We start from the raw sequence: 21,759 nt of genomic DNA on the forward strand, positions 1-21,759 counted from the left end.
TCTGTGACTCCTTTTTGAGTCACATTGAGCTTGATTGTTTACGAATGAAACAATCCTCTTTTGTATAATCCCATTTCGAATATAAATGTCACAATTATGTGACATATGAAGTGATAATTCATTTTCATAAACTGGTTAGAAACAGATCTTTTACCACCTCTAAGCTATTACCCTTCCAACAAAATCCATAGCTTATGGAAAGAGGCAACTCAGATTAACTGTGTGCTTCCTTCACAGCCTTGGGTCTTCCTAAAAAGTCATTTATCACCTAGTACCATCTTAATTAGTTTGGGGGGAAGTATTAATAATGACTCTTATAGTTTAGTAAATGCCCAGTGGTCCTCCATCTGGCAGGACAATAATCTCAGTGGTGTTCAAAGTAATAAAACCAGATTTTAATGAGGAAAAAAAAAGACTTCTACATGCTACAGAGTTACACCAGCAGAAGATGCAGCCAGGTAAAATTTTAAATCACATAACAGAATGACAACCTATCATTATCATAGCTAAGACAAGCTATGATTTATATTTTTGCCAAAATAGATAATCAGATTCAGTCATAATGGTGCTTCTTACTATGTTCACAATTCATAAAAGCAAATCACTTTTCAATTCAGTAATGACTTATTGTTAGCTTCTCATGGGAATAGTCTCTAGCATGTTGTATAGAAACCCCCCCTTAAATTCAGCCTGGTTTTCCTTGTTTACCGTAAATTCATATATCAGAAGTTTTCTTATCTGCTTATCTAATCCCTCAGTGCTTAATTTTTTTCTCTTCTTTATGGAGATTTTCTAATACTGTCAGCTTATCGCTAAGCTCTGGGATAAAACAACCAGGCCAGATTCTAAGATGTGTTCTTAAGAACTGTATGGGTGCTAAAGAGCACTCAAAGTCTAAGAGAACTTGCTGCTTTTCCAGAGCATGCAAGTTTGGTTCACAGAGAACCCACATCTAGTGGTTCACATCTTCCAGTCTCTACAAACACTATGCCCACAGGTAGCATATTCTCTCTCTCTCTCTCTCTCTCTCTCTCTCTCTCTCTCTCTCTCTCTCTCTCTCTCGTTGTATTCCATAGCTGCCTGCAGCTGCTACGAACTGGGTTGCTGGAACAGAAGCTGAGGGATAGATGGGGAAGGGGCAAAAAGAAAGAAGGGGCAGGACAATATTTTACTGATCGAGGCCAATACTTTAATGTCGGTCAGACTTTTTAACAGTTTGGGCAAACCCTTTCCCCCAGACTCTGGGTTGAGTTCCGGTGGAAGTTGTCTAGCTTCTCCTGGAGGTCCTTGTCTATCTAGACTGCTCCAGCAGCTGGGTGGGTCACCAGCTTAATTCAGGAATTCCTAGACCTGGAGGAACAACGAGCTTAACCTTCACTGAGCTTCTCCACCCTAGGATAAAAATTCCTGCCTTAACCTACTTCCCTATTATGTCCTAAAGGCAGATTCCTGTCAAGTACACTCTTAGCACTCCACCCAAGGATAAAAATTCCTGCTGTACCTTGTGGAATGACTCCCAAATATGGCTCTCTCTCTCTCTCTCTCTCTCTCTCTCTCTCTCGCTCGCTCTCGCTCTCGCTCTCGCTTTCACTCTCGCTCTCTCCCTCTCTCTGCATCTCATTCTCTCTCTGTCTCTGTCTGTCTGTCTCTCTCTCAGACACACATACACACCTCAATTAGAATTCTGAGAATTCTCCTTTAATGGGAGAAGGTTCTTAGTAATACATTATTCACTAAAGGACAAGTGCCCATATATGTATGTTCTACTGTAAAGTTGACACTGTTATAATAATGTTTAATGTTTAAACTTAATATTTCAGAATTCTAGAATGTTTTTCCCATGCAATATAATATGGCAGTTTCATGTAAATGTACTTCTGATACTAACACAAGATATAGGAATGCCAACAAAATAAATGCATCGAACTATTTCACAGAAATTGTAATATAATTCCATACTGTGGATAATGTTGTCATTTCACATAAATTACATATTATTTAATATTCCCAATCATGAATTCTATAACATTTCAATGTCTAGATCTAATCTACTGATGTGTAAGCTAAATTTCTTTCCTGTAATTCTTTACTGTAAAAATATATAATCCAACTAGCTCTAAACTTGTCCCTACTTCTTCATAGGTATTTATTGTTCACATATCAAATAAGAGCTACTATATCATTAATAAGTCTGACTCCAACAAAAATTTACATTTTTAGTAAAAGAAAAAATTTAGTAATTCAAAATATATAGTGAATTTCTTACTTTGTACCAATAATTTTCTTTCATATACAGTTAATAATTTTTCAAAATTGATTCTTAGAGAAATAGCACAATGTAATCTGTTCTCATTTTAATTTATTTATAATTTGTGCAAACATTGCAATACTGGAGGTGAGTTTACCTTAATATCTATATCTGGTTTAGCTCACTCCTTAAAAGTCATGGCTTAGAAATAGGCATTCTGGTTGCTCAGCTGTTCTGATCAATTACAAATCAAATGTATAACACAATAAAATGGATATATTATATTCTGCAGGCTATGGATAAATATTTCATTCATTTAGAACATGCTTTATAATTTGATAATTATTATGAAACTGTGTTATCAGAAAATTTTAACTTTCCCATTTTAAAGATTTTGAATTTTTTTCCCTATTTAAAATCTTTAACCTGAAATTTTAAATCTAATGTTTTATTGTGTTATTGTCTTTGGATAAATCACCCACAGAATGTATTTACATAAGATCTTAAATCGATTTATTTAGATCTTCCAAATGGCTCTATATGTCTTTTCTTTTTCAAATTTTGCTTAAATTTGTGTTTTTTAAAAGATTTATTTATTCATTTATTATATATAAGTACACTGTAGCTGTCTTCAGACACACCAGAAGAGAGAGTCAGAGCTTGTTATGGATAGTTATGAGCCACCATGTGGTTGCTGGGAATTGAACTCGGGACCTTCAGAAGAGCAGTCAGTGGTCTTAACCACTGAGCCACCTCTCCAGCCCTCATCTCTCACTTTGAACTCTATTGTCTTTGTACGCTGCATATAGTCACTACTGGGAAGTCTCTAGATTTTGCATCTTGGCGAACTGAGGCTAATGCTATGCTTTTGTTAATTAGGATCATCCCTCAGCTTTGAAGGCAGGAAAATGTTTACAGTTCCAAAGATAAATCAATACAAATACTGAATAATTAAGTGAAGTAATTTTTAGCTTACTTTGAATACTGCTTTGAAATCAGTGGGATGTATCCTTTTAAATGTTTTTCTCTCTGTTAATCAGTTTTTCTCTCCAGTAATGCTACAGAGTCCATTGCAAAATGATTTTATAGTAAGGGAGGGTTCATCTAATTAGTTGGTTTTGTTGAGGTAAACATAGAATATGTCAGGATATAGTTAACTACAAATAATAATGATCTCACTATCAAGTTGAAGAATTCTAAGACAGTTTTTATCTACCTTCCCATCCAAAAAGAAAGGCCTTTTATATTAAAGAAAATTTATTATCAAGCCTCTGTTTGATTTTAGGATTTCAGAGCGTCTGTGTCCAAAAAAGCAAAAACAAAAGCAAAAACAGACATTACATTTTAAAAGTTCGTCCTTGTATTTACACAAACTAAGATTTCTGAGTATCTTTATATTCTTTGTGAAACTAAAACTAGCAAATTAGATTTAAAAGGAAAAAACAGCAAATTGTTTAAAGTCCGTCATATGGAAGAAAGAATAAAGTTTTGGAAGTTCAGAAAGCACAGTAGGTGAAAGTTACACAATTTTTTCTTGCCATAAATAAAGAGACTGGCCCCAGGTTTAATGGATTTCCAATACTTGGAGTCCAGTACAGAGACTGATGACAGGTTTGACGGCACAGACTTTTACTCTAAGCTGCCTTACATAACATAACCAATGTTATGTCTTTTCCAACTGAATTATTAACATAGCTTACCTGAACTCAGAAATCAACATGTAAGCTTGATTTAGCCTTTCAAAACTTTATTTGCCTAAGTCCCTAAGCATGTATTATACAGGGTATAAAACATATTGTGTATATGTTGTCATAGATCCCAGAATGAATAAATAGTAATTAAAATCATTTTAAAGCATATCATATATAATATATGTATATAATTATATGTATATAATAGTGTATATTGTTGAGGAAAGATATACATATATATTTACAATATATATTTTTTTCCAAATTTTGTTTTCTGATTAATTGCTATGTGATCAAAAAAGCAAATAAAATAAATACTGCTTTAAAGTTCTGATAAAATTTAGCACTTCCCCCATTATATTTAGCAGTGAGCTCATAAATGACTTTCTTATTCTTCCAGTTTAATACAAAGACCTCTGAACAAAGATAATGGAATGTGACAGCCAAATCACACAAATGATTTATTGTCCAAAAAATTACCTAGAGTATTCTAGTGGTGATACAAAATCTGTCTTCAGTTTCTGAAAAGTGTGAGGAAGTCCATTGCTGATATTCAGAACTACTTTTTGCATATTAAGATCACTGATATCAGATGAGGTACCTTTAACCAGTTGATAAACTATTTCGGTGGAGTGTGGAGGCATTAAAATGATTAAACTTTTTCCTGTAATGGCAGAATTATAATGGCTAAAGAATAGGAGCAATCTGGAAGTTTTATGATGTGAGAAAGAATAGAATGTTCCTAAGGTTTCTGTCATGACTTGTTTCATTGCAGTTAAAAACTTGTTATATTAATATACTTGACCAAACATTTATTCAACTTATTGCTTGATTTCTAAGACCAGACGTTATCTTCAGTTGAGACTGCCTGACATAATTGTACATTACCCCCAATAGCTCATAGTTCAGGTATAACCCAATTAAATGAACGTGTAAGTAACCATTAAGCTTAAGTATTATAGAAAACTAATTCTTACTTTTTATGTAAATATTTTTATTATATAGTTCACACATGTGTATATATAGGGTATAGGTGTAGTGTACATAAGTGAACGTGCCCACATAGAACAGAAAAGGACAATGCATTTCCTTTAACTAGAGCATGGGAGAATGTGAGTCTTCTGATACAGGTGCTGGAAGCCAAATTACATCATTTGGAAGAGCAGTAATTTTAGCTACTCTTGACCACTAAGCAATCTCTGTAGTCACATTAGTGAACAGTTTTATCTTTCCTACTGCAAAAAGTGAAATTTAAAAGAATACTCATTCTTATGTTTTTAATTATGCCTAATTAAAATATTGAAGTTTGAAAAAGTATGTAATTGAACCAGTGATATTATAAGAAATCAGATCTTATTAATGATTGAAAACTGATAGTGTCGACTTAAAATGATCTCAACCCAATTTTCATAAGAGCGTGTCATACTATGAAAACTGAAAAGTAATGAATGGATAAGTAAATGGCTCAAACATTTGAATGAAACTTGACTACCCTTTGTTACGTTTTTAATAGTTTAGGGAAAATTAGATATAAGTAGGTTTATGACATTTAAAGTTCTTATAATAACTAGCAGTTATGTTACAGTGATATCTATTATTCCTGTTTCATACAGCATTAAAGGAAAAGTAGCCACTCGAAGTCTAGTTAAAAGACTAAGTTCCAAACATAGCAATAAGCCAACCCTATCAAGCATTTGCCTCTCAACAACTCCCCCAAGGCAGCAATGTACTTAAGATATTTGCTGTTTCTAATCAGCCTCTGTCAATAAAGGAAGGACCATTACAGAATATATTTGTGAACTATATTGATAACGTATTTGCCTTCTCTCACTTTATCTATTCCTAATATTAATAGCATATAAACAACTTGGCACCATAGGCCATTCAAAGGAAATCCCTATAATAGTGGTTATATTATTACTTCACATAAGGCTTAAGCCATTCTTCCTTGATATAGAAGTGCCAGAAATAACACTTGTGATTTCAGACTCTTATCTTCCCCAAAATTCTACTTCTAATTCACATTAAGATTTTAAAGCATATTTCTTATTTCAGTTGAAATTCTACTGAGGTAAAATATTACAAGGAGTATTTAAGATGCTTATTTAATGTACAACTTGTACCCCATGGCCTTTAATATTAAATGAAAACATTTTGGAGTTTTAATACAATCAAGTAATATTTTTGGAGGCACCCCCCTGTGTCCTAAGTCTCTACTCTAGTAAGTTCCAGAAAATCAACCTTAAATTCAAAGTAAGTTTATCATCTAGGAGAAGGGCAAAACCATTCTAATATAATAGTATAGCCTCCCAGGTATTCTTAAAATTGAGCACTTAATAATAATTTAATTTTGGTGAAAGTATGTAAAAGAGCTCATTTAGCTCTACCCTGTGAAATTTCACAGGGTCTCACATTTAAGCTAGATGATTTCATCTCAATGAAAGAAAATGAAGGATATTTTTATGTGGTTTGAAAACATTAAAATTGGGACTAGGGAGCTGGCTTAGTAGTTAGTAGTATAAGAGTATGTACTGGTCTTGGAGAGAACCTGAGTCCAGTTTCCAGAAGCCACATATTGGGTAGTTCAGCACTGCCTGACCCAGGGGGATTGGAAGCCTCTGACCTCAACAAACATTGACACTCATGTACACAAACAAATGCTAGGGCATAATTTAAAATATTTAAAATATTATCAGCAAACATGGACACAGATAAAAACAAAACAAAAATAGTCTAGAGACATTTGGCATGGGAGTATAGACAAGTAGAACAAGAATTCTATTGGAACTAAATTCTGAAGATCCTAGCATGCCATGCCTAAAGGATTGCATTATCTCTTAAAGAACATAAGGGTTTCAGTAGATACATATTGACATATAATATAATCAGATTTTTGTACCAAAAAGACTTTCGGCAAAGTAGATATATTGATATAGAAGAATAAGTGTGGAGAGACCATTTGGAAAACCTTTCAAATTATTTAAATTTAAGATCTGATCCTCCCTCTATTAAACCCTACCATTTCTCTATGGAGATAAACTAATCTGCTAAAACGAATACTGACAGTAGGGAATGAGAGTTTAACAGTATAATATATGTTTAGAGCATGCCTCCTAGGGAAATCTGTTAACTAATGTAGCACTGATTTAAAAGCCTGCCAGGTAGCAGTAAGTGGGCTGAAGTGAGAAACTTCTTGAAAGTTAGTATTTGATTCTTAAAACATGCCAATAACAAATACCTATCTCATACAGTACTCACTGGTCAGACAAGAGTCTTAAAAAAAATTGAAAACAGCACATAAAGCACATGTCTTAGAGTGTGAAGAAGTCTTGTCAAGAGAATCCATCACAAATGAGAAATTTTATCCAAAGGAACTGTCTTTAAAATTAAAATGGCGGGGTCTCATTGTATACCATACCCTAGGCCTCAAATGTTCACAGATCCTTCTGCCTTCACCTTCCAAGTGCTGAAATTTTAGATAGTTGCCACCACACAAGACTAGATCTGACATCTTAGTGACAATATAATGTGGGTATCTGTAACTCACCTTTTTGGTAAGTTGCTTTAGCAACCCCTGAGTTCATTGGAACTTCGAGATTTGGCCATGCTAAATCTAGAAGCTGCAGTTGGTTTCAGATGGACTGTTTCTATGGGGAGCAATGTAATGTAGTGTATACTTCCCAGGATTACTTTTTCTTCACCATGGTAACCAATCTGCCCACACACTAAGATCAGTAATCATTGCTAGTATGGCTAAAACTAAAGTCTTGGTTGTCAAGGCCTTCTATAATTAAAATATATTATTTTCTTAAAGAAAAGATGCTACTTATACTTTTGAGGTATCTATTGATTTTCCACAAAGGAGAAAAATGGGCTCTCTAGTGTTGTACTGAAGATTTACAATAAAGAAGAAAAGAATGTCATCCTGACATTTTTTTTTTTTGCCAGATTCTGGTTTTATGTCTATTAACATGAATAGACATAAGAGTTCTCTGCTTAGTCAATTGCCAAGAAATAATGTTTTACTTTAGAATATTTGACAGCCTTCCTAAATAGTAATAAACACATGTGATTGATTTACTACTTGGTGGTAGTTTGAAGCTACTTTTAATTTAGTTTGAGAATTTCTGAATTTGCTTCAAAATCCAAGATTGATGTCTTTTAGGTTATTTGTGCCCTTAAACAAATCAAGAGATAAGTTGTTCCAGAAACTTGATTATTAGTATTCATGGACCTAAGAAGGGGTTGATGTAATATTTCATGACAAATATAGATATAACATCATATATTGATGTCTAATGAAGTAGCTCTTCAATCATATAAAAACCAGTATGTTTTACAATGTGTTCATATATGTATATGTGTATATGTGTACATACAGGCATTTGTGATAGTAATATGTATATATGTATCAAAGAACTCTTAAAATGTAGTCCTATATGTGTACTTATATTTTTATATACAAGAATGATGATAATAACATAAAATCATAGACACATAAAATGAGTAAGACACTGTCATGGAGTTCTTTGGTAAACTGGTCCATAGCTATCATTGGTTTGCTTTTCCATTATCCTACAAAGTAATCAAACCAAATGGTAATGGAGTTTTAAATGAAAGTTGGGAATCCCAAATATACCCCTTTTAGCATGTCCCTATGCAATACAAAATTACTTGAAGCAGTCTTTTTACTTAATAGTTACATAGTTTTATGCTAGAAAAGGCAGCATAGTCTTTTATAAATGAAATCTAATGCATTGAAATATTTAAATCAATGAAATACAGAGTTCTTGTTTTTTAAAATGTATTGCAAGTAATGTAGCCCCATCAACAGCTGTAAAATTGATTAAGTTACAGATAAAAAGCAAATGTATTAAGATTAAACTTCTTTCATGATTCAATATAAATTACATTTTAAGTTCAGGAGAACCTTCTGACATTTCAAAAATTTGAGCTTTATAAATGGAATGCACACCCTGCTTACATTCATGTATGAGCCCACTTTTCTGTAACTATACTGGTGAGTGTAAAATTCAACATATGATAATAAATGTCATGTTAAACACAGGCATGGCAGCCTTTCACAGTAGCTATAAAGCCATTCGTATTTTTCCTTAAGAACACTGAGAGTCAGCATCTTTCTAACTCTTAAGTAAACTTTAATTATCTTTATAAAAGCAGCTCTATACAATATTGTTCAGAAGGAGAAATAAAACTCATAAGTAATGGAATATTTTAAATGGAATACTCCCCATAGGTTGCTAGATTCTGTACTTTTCTATCCCAAATACTGGGTGAGTTTGCTGGTATAAAATCTAATAACCATTCATTTTTAAGACAGATAAGATTGAATGTGAATACTCATTAACTCAGGTTTTTAATTAAGGTGAAAATTGTGCTAATTGGTTTCATCCGTGGTACATTTATTGTATCTACAGTTTTGCAGTAGTTTTTAACAAATATTTTCATGGAAAGGACATATCACTAAAATACAATTTCAGTTTTGAATTATAAATTTAAACAAAGGGGCTTTATGGTATAATAATTATAGACTAGAAAATAAAACGTATATGAAAATGTTACATTAGCTATGTAACAGATTTGAAGTAGGGAAAAATATTAGTGAAAAGTGATGTTCTTGAATTTTCTACTTGTTCTTGGCACTTGCTTTGCTGGAGAAGATATTTTTGATGGTCCTGAAACTCAATTGGCAGTGCCCCCAAAGCAGCTTATCTCCTTGCCAGAGTTGTTAATGAGTAAATGATCCCAAATGTCAGACTGGCATGGCAAGGAGGTTATTAATAAAGCATTAACATTTAGAAGTTATTGAAAGAAGAAAATCAATATTGTAATGTTTTAAGTATTCCTATCTCAAAAACAGTAAGCAAAAACTCGTTTCTAAGTTCTACAATCAAGGCAGTATGTAGTTTGAGAGGAAGTAATCTTTACTTTTAAGAGTAAGGATTTTTTTTAAGAGTAGGAATAACTCCTTTTCTCCTACAGTATTTTCACTGCCACCCCCCCCAACCACCTGTTATGTTCTTGTTGAAAATAAGTTAGATTTCACCAACTTTCAGATTAAGTGTCCCCCTCCCCCTGCCACCCTTTACTCTCCTAGGATGACATGATACTGGAGCTGACACTGAATGGCATTCTTTAAAAATAATAGTGCTCTTGCCATATGGCAGAAGTTTGGGGATAGTTTAAAGTTCACTATGAGAATAATCATAGAGTAGAGTCAGGCTGAGAGGTAGACTACACATTGACCATTCATGAGGCTCTACATACAATCCCTTGTGCCACAAAGGTGAAGGGGAGCCTATAGAAATAGCTATAGGGTATATCTATTAGATACTACTTGGAAAGATATTGCTGTTGATTTAGATATCACAGATATATTCATTTATTTTTAGACTATGTTTTGAATAATTTGGAAGGTCCGCCACTGACTGCAACTGATAAAGATGGGTAGGAAAGCTATATTTTCCACAGTTTCAACATTTACTGTACAGAGTTCAAGTTAGCTAATCAGCAAATTGGTCAAAGGACATAAGAAGATATACAACATTTCCCTTCAGTACCCCATCTCCCCAGTTATCTTAGCTCTTGTCCTACTGCAATTTCAATCTGGAGAAATCAAGTCAAGTGCAATGGTCATATTCAGTAGCTTCTCAGATGAAAATGTAATCAGGACTTTAAAGACATTTTTACCACCTATCACTTAAGTGAACTGAAGTTCAGGTCAGGAAAAACTGCCTTTCAAAGTACTTATGAGATCTTTAAAAGCCTTAAAAAGAAGTATCATAGAAAGGATTGGAAGGGGGAAAAGAGAAACTATTCAATGAAATGATTTAGAAACAAACTTAAGCCAGGTGGTGGTGGCTTTTATCTGGAGGCAGAGGCAGGTGGATCTCTGAGTTTGCTGCCAGCCTGGTCTACAGAGGGATTTGCAAGCAGCTAGGGCTAATTAATTAATTAATTAATAGGAGCAAACAAACACACTTAAATATTGTTAATTCCATTTTTTCATTTTAGCAAAGCCATACATGATGACAGATAAAGTGTTGAGTGACTCATGTATTCGCCAGGTTGTCATTTCTCATCACTAAGCTATCATATCGATCATCATATTATCCAATTACTTCCTTTTGATAGAAACATATATAAAGTCACTGTAAAGTTTAAATCTCTTACATTAAAAACATACATTATTCTTCTCTAGGAAGTATTGGGGAAGTTTTGCTTTCCATGTAGTGGGCTAAGTCTAGTAATATCTTTGTAGTTGTTCTGTTTGCCTCAAAAATAAATAGGAATTTTTTTACTCAACATAAAATCTTAGCAATCAGGAACTTATTCAAGAAGTTTATCAAGTTTATCAAAAACTCGTTCGTTTTTCATAATTTCAGGAGACCAAGATATTTCCAACACACTCTTCAGCAAAAATCTTGAGATTGATTTAACTGAGTGATAGTGTTCCACTGATGGAAGGACTACAATAAAATGCTAATAACATCTCCCACCTCGAGGCCAATGACTTAGAAACTACTTGTATATACAGGATAGCCATTGATATTGCTTCAGCCAACTCTACCCATCTGGTAGCCTTTGTCAGTCCAACTGTCCTGAAGTAGATCTCAAACTGCAGTGAGTAGAAGAGACATCACTGATCCAGTAGGTGAGAAGTACTGCATGGAAATGTGTGTTCCCTGAACACCTCCATCCTTAAGAGTCTCTAGTAAGTGGTGCATACCACAAATAGTTGAGATACCTTTCTTTAGGGAGTTACTTTCTTTCATGCTACTATTAACAGATTGGTAATGAGCTCCTACCATCTATTGTGAAATAGTGATTCTCCCCCATAATCTTTTTTAAACTAGGGAGATATTTTTCAGTCTCTTGTATAAAATTCAGTAATCTCATAAAAACAATATTGTAAGTGTAATTAAACCCATGGATTACTAGGGCTCTAGTTCAGTTTAGTATGGATTAAATGTGCATTAGGGGATATGCTAGAAATGAAAATATTCGTGTAATATTATTTCTTCATGTAATATTATTTCTACAAGGAAATGATGAATGTGTCCAAAAACTTACAAATAATTATATAGAAAATTAAGGACACTTTAAATTGAGATATGACTTTATACTCCAGGTTAGATTGCATCTGATTTTCCAGCCTGAAAGCCCATACCAGACAGTACTTATTAAACAGTGATAGGACCTAGAAATGGGTTTCTGGCATTATAATTTTTTAAATGATGAGGTATTACATGTTATTTCACTTGACCTACATAGAAAAATTACATAGTTCTTATCTCCCGTTCTACACATATTATGGTGTGATAAATAATTGCTTCTTCTGGTCATTGAAATATACTGTTTAATTTTCTATATATCAGTTATTTCCCCTTTCCATTTTCTACAGGATGTAGCAATAGAATGCTTTCTCTATTCTTTCTCTCCCTTTGTTCTGGCGATATAACTAAAACATTGACATGATGCAGCAGATAAAATTCGACCTTATGCTACAGATGACAAAACATTGCTCACATGTGCCTGCTAGCCATATTTGAATTCCTGAAGATACAAAATAAAACGAATGAAAAGAGAGAGTAGAGTTTATCTGAATTTGTCTTCACTTTTCCAATCATTCAAAAACATTACTGTTCCAGTTTCTAAACTCTTTGGTGTGTGGCTAATGCTCAGATATAAAATCATCTTTTTGTCATGATTATTGTTGTATCTTTTCATTGCTTTTCACTTTATGTCATTTACTTTGAGGCCTCCTCATCAGAACAATACTAGTTAGGCTACTTCCTCTGAGTTAAGACAGTTTGTGTCAAGGTAGTAAGACAGCATCTGTTCAAAAGACCAGAAAACCCTTCCTCATACTTTCTGAGTGAAAAGGAGGAAACAATTAAAAAATACATTACAATTTTTAAAAAAGACTGATGGTTTTGCATCTGTGTGGAAAATAGCCAACTTTTCTGGCTCAAACTATAGATGTGTATGTACAAGTTAGAGGTGGGAATAGATTTGTCTGTTTGTTATTGTATATAATTGGAGTATTGGCATTCCAAACAAACTAAATCAAAATTGGTCCCATTTATGGCCAAATAGACTTGCATGCCAACAGAAAAACATTATAGTATTAAAACCATATGCAATTCTAGACATATTTTTTTTCTATTTTCTCTTCATGGGTACTGCATGATGGTATTTCTAATACAAGTACTGATGTGCTTTGGAATAATGGCACTCGCAGGTCTTTCATCATATTGTATCACTGCTTTATTATATTAGGCTAATACACTGCGAGAGTTGGTAGAACCTCTCCATGCCAAATCGGATCCACTTCTGTTGGCACTCAACCCATTGGAATCACAGATTGATAAGCTAATGTTTAGAGAATTTAGATGGAAGAGAGTCGGCACGGCGCAGACTCAGCATCAACCTCTTGCAAGCAACTAAAATGGCCTCGTCCTTGCTGTTTATAACAGAAAACAGACTTGTAAAAAGCTTAGATCATCAAGTGTTGTGGATTTGGGGCCTCCGTAAAGGGATATTAAGAGGGACAGGCCACTCTTAAGAAGAATTCGAGCTTTCGACAGTGGGACTAGCATAAGATCAAAGTCAATCAAGATGGAACACAGTAGCCGAAAACTGCCCTTTTTATGGGAGAACAGAGGGTAAAGGGTCTCCTTGCCTGGGGAAGGGCTCTGTGGCGACACCTCAGTTGTGTTCTCCTGACATCAGGAAGAGAGGGATCAGCACCAATAATTAGAAAATCCTGTTTAATGGACTCTTGGTGGCAAGGCAAGACTCTTAATGGTTAAGGAAAGTAGCGGAAAGCAAATTCTGTGTTAAGTGTATTTGCATTTTTAAAATTTGACATGCTGTATTGTACTAAATTAAGTGTAATCTATTAAGGCAAGGTGTACACTCCCTGCTCTGAAACTCAATATGTTTATTCTATTATTAAAGCATATTCAGGTGTGAGGCAGACTGCTTTCAGTGACACAAATGAAGGAAATTTCTCATGCCAGGCTTTATTAGATTCCTCAGCGAAAAATCCTAACTTTCTCCTTTTCCTTGGCACTTACATAGAAGTGATGTTGCCTCATAAGCTGGAATGAGCTATTCTTTTTCTGTAAAATATTCCAATCTATAAGCCGTGGTTTTCCATATTTGAAAAAGTACAGTATTGAAAAAAAGTATTTCCGTATTTTGTCTGGATGTCTTTCAAACTAGCTTCAGATATTATTTAATAATACTATGTAACCGGGTCCCCAGTGGCTCAATATTGCTTATTTTTCTTCTGTGGTAGATGTGAAATTTCCTTTACTTGGGTAAGATACACTGTAATGGTTTTAATGCTAATTAATGGATATTTCATACTGTGCAGTGAAAAAATACTTTAATATTGTATTATGAAATGTTTTTCTTCCTGTTGCTGCAGTGTGTGGTATTGCATAATATGAATACCTGTAAAAATATAAATTGCTTAAAAATAAAAAATATTACCGGTTGGTACCAGATCTTTTTAGAAAGCTAAATAATTTGCTAAGTATGCTTGATAGCAAATACCTTTCTAATGAAAAAAAAATCTATGCTTCTTTCTCACAAATGAAATTTGTGTTGTGAATAAAAATCACATTGATCTGCCTTAGAATTGCCTCTGTGCTCCAACCATTTTCATGTGTTTTAAGTATATCTAAAGAATGGTAGTTCTTGGTATATAGAATTAAGTCATATTTATTTTATTGGCATTTAATATTAATTAAGTTCTATTGGGTCATGCTCCCTGCTTAAATCCTAGTAAAACTTTATGATCTGAAGAATTTTAGGGGGGTTTCCTCAATGAATGTGATGACTATGTATTGATTTTCAAATAAAATCCCTTAGTTTGGCTTTGAAGCTGTCCCTATTATAAATTTCTGCCTTAGACTTCCTCTTTTATTGGTTACATTTTCTAAATTATGTGAGTAAATCTGGATTCTGTCACTCATTTCTGCATTTGCCTCTCAAAAAAAACCATCCCTTCTTAGGGGTTAGGGATGCCAGTGCTCTGACATTTGAACTGTTCATCACTAGAAAAAATTTTCAAAAAAAAAAAATACCCTATCATACCCTGAAAAGACAACCACCGTCATATAATTCTTATTAAACTACTGAATTTGGCAGAAGTACTCGGAAAAAAAAGGTGCAGAATAAACTTCAGCTTTAACAATTTTCATCACAACCTTATGAACGTAAGCTTTACCATTGTAAAAGAATTGACAGTTAAAGCCTCTGTCTTATGTATGAGTTATAGCCTCATACTTAATTTATCAGTACAGTATTTACATGATCTAAAACGAAAAGAAAAACATAGCAATGTGGGTATATCCAATCGCTTGGTTCTCTTTAAAGAAAGGGATTTTACATACTAAAATTAATTTTTCCTTCTGAGAAACAATTGCCACAATGGTAATGTTGAGGATTGGATGCAAAGGAAAAAACTAAAAGCTAACTTGTAAAATCTTTTCTAATACAACAAGCTGCCTTCCCCTCTTTCCAAGTTCTACAAAACTAGACATAGCAAGTTTTTTGATATAAAGGCCTGGATTAAAGTAGCTAGTGTTTTAACTATAAAACAAATCAAGTTATAGTAAAACCTGAGGATATTTAATCACCTTTAATATAAAACGAAGGTATTAAGTCCACTAAAAGTCTGTCACCTCAACTATAAATAAATAAATTGTTCCCTGTGACAAGACAGTAAATTAGTATTCATAAAAATAGTCCTGTGGTCTCGATGCAAATGACAATTGCCCTTTGGGACAAAAATAGCATTCTGCATACTTGATATGATTAGCCGAGAAGCCGCAAAGTGCTTTCTGGTTGTATAAGAACAAATGCCACTCAGAACTGACTGATGACTAATAGTACTATGTCTAGCCTTCTCCATCATCTGTAATTTAACCTTTCCCAACCTTCTGTGCTCACACACAGCTGTGTTGTAGAAAGAACAACTGTTGCCACGAGGGCATCATTGGCCAGTTTTTAAAAGAATATAATTCTCTTCCAAAACAAGTACCAAGAATCCATTTCCCATTGTTGTTGGCAGACTCCAGTTGATATATTTCTTGGTTTTGTTTTCATCTTTTACTCTGCTTTAACAATGCCATGGCAGTGCCAGGGAAATCAGAAGGCAAGAGTGAGATTTTATTGTCTTTAGTTTCTACCAAAGAAACATGCATGAACAGTATTATACAATTACTTTTCAGTAATTACGCAGTCACCTAATGGGGAATGTTCTTTGGAGTGTGTTATGAATAAAGTAAACTATCACTCCATTTGAATTTGTTGAGAGCCTATGAGCTATTATGTTAAACAGACAATGGGAAAATGCAAATATCAGTGACATAAATTCCCCTTATGCAAGTCACAATATAGATATTTCAAGGAGAATCTATTGACATACAGGAAGAAAATAATGAGATTTTCTCCTTGAGTTTTCTATCTCATCTTTTACAGTTTCTTTCTTGTGTATATTTATAGCATATACTGGTAGACTACTAAATGTGTATAAATTATGAACAACACAAGTGTTTTAGCCTATAAAGGTGAACAGTCAAAAATGTTTAGAAACCACTGCGCCTAAATGCATAGAATTCACTAACCAAAAATTTTGCAGCAATTAAGAAATAAATTATAATCTGCACATAAGTAGTTTCAAGACATTGCAACAAACTGGTATTTTTTTTATTAGCTAATCTTTTGTTTGAGCTTTTCTTTATTTTTTAACTACCTGGTAACCAACCCTATGCAACCTGCAGAGAACCAATGAATTATTGTGACGTTCACCATGTTCCTAGATTCCTATTGTATGAATGACACCAAAGGAGAGGTTTTTTTTTTCATTCCTGCCAAGTATGACACAACCAGAAATTATCATCTCTTGGCATAAAATGCAAATTAATTACTTAATTTTGACCTTTAAATCCACCAGTCAATGAAATTTCATATAAGAAAGGGGACTTTATAAGTGCTCTTTGCTGTTATAGAATGGATTTTTTTTAATGTGTGATCTGACACAGACCTAATTTTTATGCTACAAATGTAAATATAATTTGGGGAAAGTTTTATTCCTTCATAGTTCCAGCTTTTGTGAATAAATTAGACACCAATTAAAATGTCATTTCAGCAGTGCTACACATCCTTGGTGGGAATCGCAGAAGGTTCCTATATATGTCCTTTTATTTGAATGTGGTCTACACTTTGCCAATTTTCAGAAACATTCACTCAAATTGCAAACGAGCTGGTTTTTAGCCAGTTTCCGATGGCTGAACTGCCACACTGAAAGAAATTCAGTTGGGAAGCAGGCCTCACCAAGTGTTTGCCTCATCTTCCAAAGCAAGCTTCTTCTAAGAGAAGAAAAAGCAAAGTTTGAGAAGAGAGAGGACCCTGAAGGGATATGTGAAGGAGACGAAGAGGAAGAGGGCAAAGAGAGAAGAAAATAAAGGTGCTTTCATGTTTGCGGTTGCAACAGTAGCCCTGTAGACTTAATTGAGATTCATCTGGGAAAAATCAAGAAAACCAATTGAAAACTAAAAAAGAAAATAAAGGTCTGTTTTTGTCTTGAATGTTGAGTTCTGTGTTGTTTTGACTGTTGAGCACAGTGAATCAGATTTATAATGTGACTCAGCCCCTCACTCCCTTCTTTTGAAAATAAAAGGACTCTTTGTGTAGTCTTAGAATGTTAAATCATCGGTGACATTTTGTGGTAGCCTGGCTTCTCAGTCCCTCGTCCTTACTCATTCCACTACTGTGTCTTGTACAGTGTTGCTTATGTGTATGGTGTATAGAGGCCTAAGGGGGGACTTTCTTATCTCTGGTAGGAGCCACACCATCCAACTGCTATACCTCAAAATGTTTTCATGTTCTGTGTCATTGTGATTCCTTGTTGAGATGTGCTGCCCAGATAGACCCATGCTTGCCTTTTTTGTACAGCTGTCAAACCAAATTTCTTGTAGAATTATGTTGTCTTTTGGTTGGATGCTTTTTTGCCTCAAATAATGTTAAGAAGGGGACAGGGGAGACTCTTTGCTTTTACCTTTGTCTTTTTATGTTTAATCTTTGCTTAGTCTTCTTAAAGTAAAACTTCACTGATATTGTGTAAAAATTGACGCTTCTGCAGTATTTCACAACGTTAAAAGTTAAGGTAAAGGACCTGGGTTGAGATGTAATTCAGTGATAGGATGTTTGCCTAGTATGTACAAGACCCTTCATTTGATCCCCAGCAGAAATGTGGGGAGACAGAGACACAAAAGATGTAGAGAAAGAGAACAGGCTAGATCAAAATGTAACAAGATATATATGCCCTACAGTATTAGGTAATATGAGAAAGATTTCTCTTTAAAAATTTACTTTGTGAAAATAAGTCTACCCTCCTTATATTCTAAAACTATAATTTAGATCCTTTTTTCTTTCACCTTCTTTCTAGAACTAAAAAAGTAATAGTACATTATGCCACCTGATACCTTAACTACTATAATTCCCATCTGTTAGGCTTCTAACTGGTACCCAAACCCCTACTTTCAGAAATTGCATCTGTCTTTACATGCAATCTTGCCTTGAGGCAAATAGAATAATTACTAAATAATTCCCCAGTGTCCTTTCCTGGATGATGATTTTATGAAATTGAATTATTCTGTTCAAATGTGTCCTTATTTGTCCAACTCCATTTAGTGACCATAAGTGACTATTTTTTGTGTCTTCTTTCTTCCTAGGCATCCTCATTTGAAATTCTCCATAATGGATCTATCTTGCTTGTAACTTGAAAATCCGCTCTTTTCATAGGCTTGCATCCACCCATCCATCAAACTCCTCTTTGTGCTGAAAATAGTTCAAACAGAGAATTTTTAAAAGATTTTATTTAAATGAATTTTCATATTTTAAGAAAGATATGTTTAGGCATTAAAATTCATTCTAGAACACATTGATAGCATGTGCTGACAGACAATAAGGAATTTGCTAGTGAAAAAGAATAAATGATCATAACTATTCTCAGCTACTAACCTCAGTAGAAGAGTAAAAAGTTAAATACAGAATTTAAACAAAACAGCCTTTTAATCCTAAAGGTGAATTCTTAAAACTTAAGGTGTTATTTTAGACTTTGGGGGCAGTTTTGGCTGTATTCTTTTAAAACATGTTTAGAGCATCATTAGCATCACCCAAGGGATGGTGTCCATAGTTGACACAAATCATGGGTATAACTTGTCACCCCCTTAAGTGTTCTATCTCTGACATTCATTTTCTTTGACAGATTATGAGCATACAGAAATATTTCTGTGTAGTTCAACTTTGTAAAGTTTTACAGTCTGTATAGTTTGTATCCAATTGGAAACCTTTTCTGTGGAAAGCACAGTAATTTCTATTAAAATATTACATGCAAATCATGAAATAAATGTTTAGAATGATGTACTTTGAGGGAGTCTCACATTAATTGGCACTGCTAATTAAATGTACACTAAATAATTAAGTTCTAATTTCCCCACTTATATGAGATTATGGCCTTGAGCAAAGACCTCCCCTAATATAAATTGAAGATTTCTTAGTATTATTGTGAAGATCAAATGAAATCATGAATGTTAGACATTTAGCCTACTGTCTGGCACAAATTAATGTTGATTAGTGTTGTCGTTAATTAGGGAATCTACTTTTAAAACTGTATCTGAAAGCTTAAGATTGCATGATCAATGACAGAATGAATAACGTACTATATTTATGCCTTGGACAAGTGTAAGAAGTATTCCTCAAATTAGACCCTTGCTACCCAAAGAAGAATCTAGTTCAGTTTTATTACTACATTTATGACAAACTGATACATTTCTAATTGATTTAACATCACTATTCATACAATTTTAAAGTAAAATAAGACTTTCATTTCATCATCTAGATCAAAAATCCATACTTGTAGCTCTCTTAATTTTCCTCAAAAATATTCAAGTTAAGTATTTTCTTAACAATTTTTAAATGTTATAAATTCTGTTAGTACATGTCAGAAATATCCTTATATTTGCTTATGAATATATCCGTGTGATTCATTTTAATTTAATTTAAAACATTATTGCTGAGCCATGGTGTCTTATATACCTGTAATCCCAGCACTTAGGAGGTGGAAGCAAAAGGATTAACATGAATTTGAGGCCAGCCTCATGTGTTGCAGGGTTGTAGCCTGGCCTACATAATGAATTGCAGGCCACCCTAGCCTACACAGTGAGCCCCTGCCTGAAAATGAAAGACATTATTTTTGATAATAACTTCTGATCAGTTACTGTATTGATGATGTACTAGGCACTGCTACTATAGCAGTCACATGAAATCTAAAAGCCTATTCGATAACTGGACAATCATAATCAAAGATGCCAACAAATACCATTCCATTTTATGAAATCTAAAAAAGTGTAAATCATTCAGTATTAATTAACCAGGAGAACTCTATTAAATAACATTTCTGTGTTTAGTGGTTGTCTTAAAATACTAAATGATACGAAGCAGCATTTTCATATTATGTACATATTATACTTTAATTCATTGAATTCAAGATATGTGTGATTATTTTTCTCTCAAGAGGCTATTTGTTTAATCAAATCCTATTTAATTCTTCTAAAATAATTGGCTGTCCATAATTATATAATCCCATCTAACTAGAATCTGTGAGGTATTTTGTTTGTTTTGTTTTATTTCTGAGGGATATTTCAATATTAGACTATTTTCCTAATCATTCATTAGACTGTATTTCAGATAATCCAATTTTTAGATTTTTCAAACTACAGAGATAATTTTTATTAAACTGTATATCTGTCTCTTTCCCTCCCTTCTCCTCATCCTTTCCCCACTCCCACTCCTCTGTCTCTCAGATGCAAATAGGGAAGAAAAGTTAGGAGACTCCTTGCAAGATTTATACAGGGCACTGGAGGAAGCCAGTCTGTCACCACTAGGAGAACATCGCATTTCAACCAAGATGGAATACAAACTATCGTTCATAAAACGGTGTAATGATCCTGTGATGAATGAAAAACTGCACAGGCTGAGAATTCTTAAAAGCACTTTAAAGGTAAGATATGAAACAGACAGATAAATTCCTTTAGGACGATTTATTCTTGGACTGAAAATAGATTTCTAGATGCTAGAGGCTCAGTGGAACAAAACAGGGAACTATGGGAAGGGAAGAGCTACTAGGAAGTATCTGCAGCACAGTGATTGCAAAGTAATCCTGTCAGGTCTTCATTGAAGTCCTTAGACATCGACTAACTGTTACATGACGTAGTTGTAAGAGAAATCAGGATGTTGTTAAGAGTTCTTTTAATATGTGGATTGTGTCTTGGGTATTCGAAGCTTCTAGGCTAATATCTGCTTATCAGTGAGTGCATACCATGAGTAATGCCCAAGAAGAAGGAAGGAGTGGCCCCTGATCCCGGAAAGGCTCGGTGCAGTAGTGTAGGGGAATACCAGGACAGGGAAACTGGAAGGGGTGGATTGGGGAACACGGGGGAGTGAAGAGGGCTTATGGGACTTTTGGGGAGGGGGATCCAGGAAAGGGGAAATCATTGGAAATATAAATAAAGAATATATCGAATAAAAGAAAAGGCTTCTTTTAAAATAAAAAGGCAGGGTTGGTGTTGCTCCTCAGTTTTTTGATTTCCTAAGAGAAGTTCACCTTGTAATCTAATTGTAAAAGGTAGTAAAGGTCCTCAGTTTGCAAGTTAAATGTTAAAAGCACTTGAAATGTTTTCTGAATAAACTACATGTGAAGTGAAGCTAGAGTCATGT

At 34.0% G+C, this 21,759-nt stretch overlaps 1 protein-coding gene across 1 annotated transcript in view; it reads left to right on the forward strand.

Moving 5' to 3' along the window:
• LOC127674919 (connector enhancer of kinase suppressor of ras 2) overlaps nucleotides 1-21,759 on the forward strand; it is a 63,884-nt gene that overhangs the window by 39,508 nt on the left and 2,617 nt on the right. The window contains exon 10 of the mRNA XM_052170743.1: nucleotides 20,847-21,043. Coding sequence (XP_052026703.1) covers nucleotides 20,847-21,043 — 197 coding nt within the window. The remainder of the gene's footprint in view (nucleotides 1-20,846; nucleotides 21,044-21,759) is intronic.

Source organism: Apodemus sylvaticus, chromosome X (genome assembly GCF_947179515.1).
Source record: "Apodemus sylvaticus chromosome X, mApoSyl1.1, whole genome shotgun sequence".
Classification (NCBI taxonomy): Eukaryota; Metazoa; Chordata; class Mammalia; order Rodentia; family Muridae; genus Apodemus; species Apodemus sylvaticus.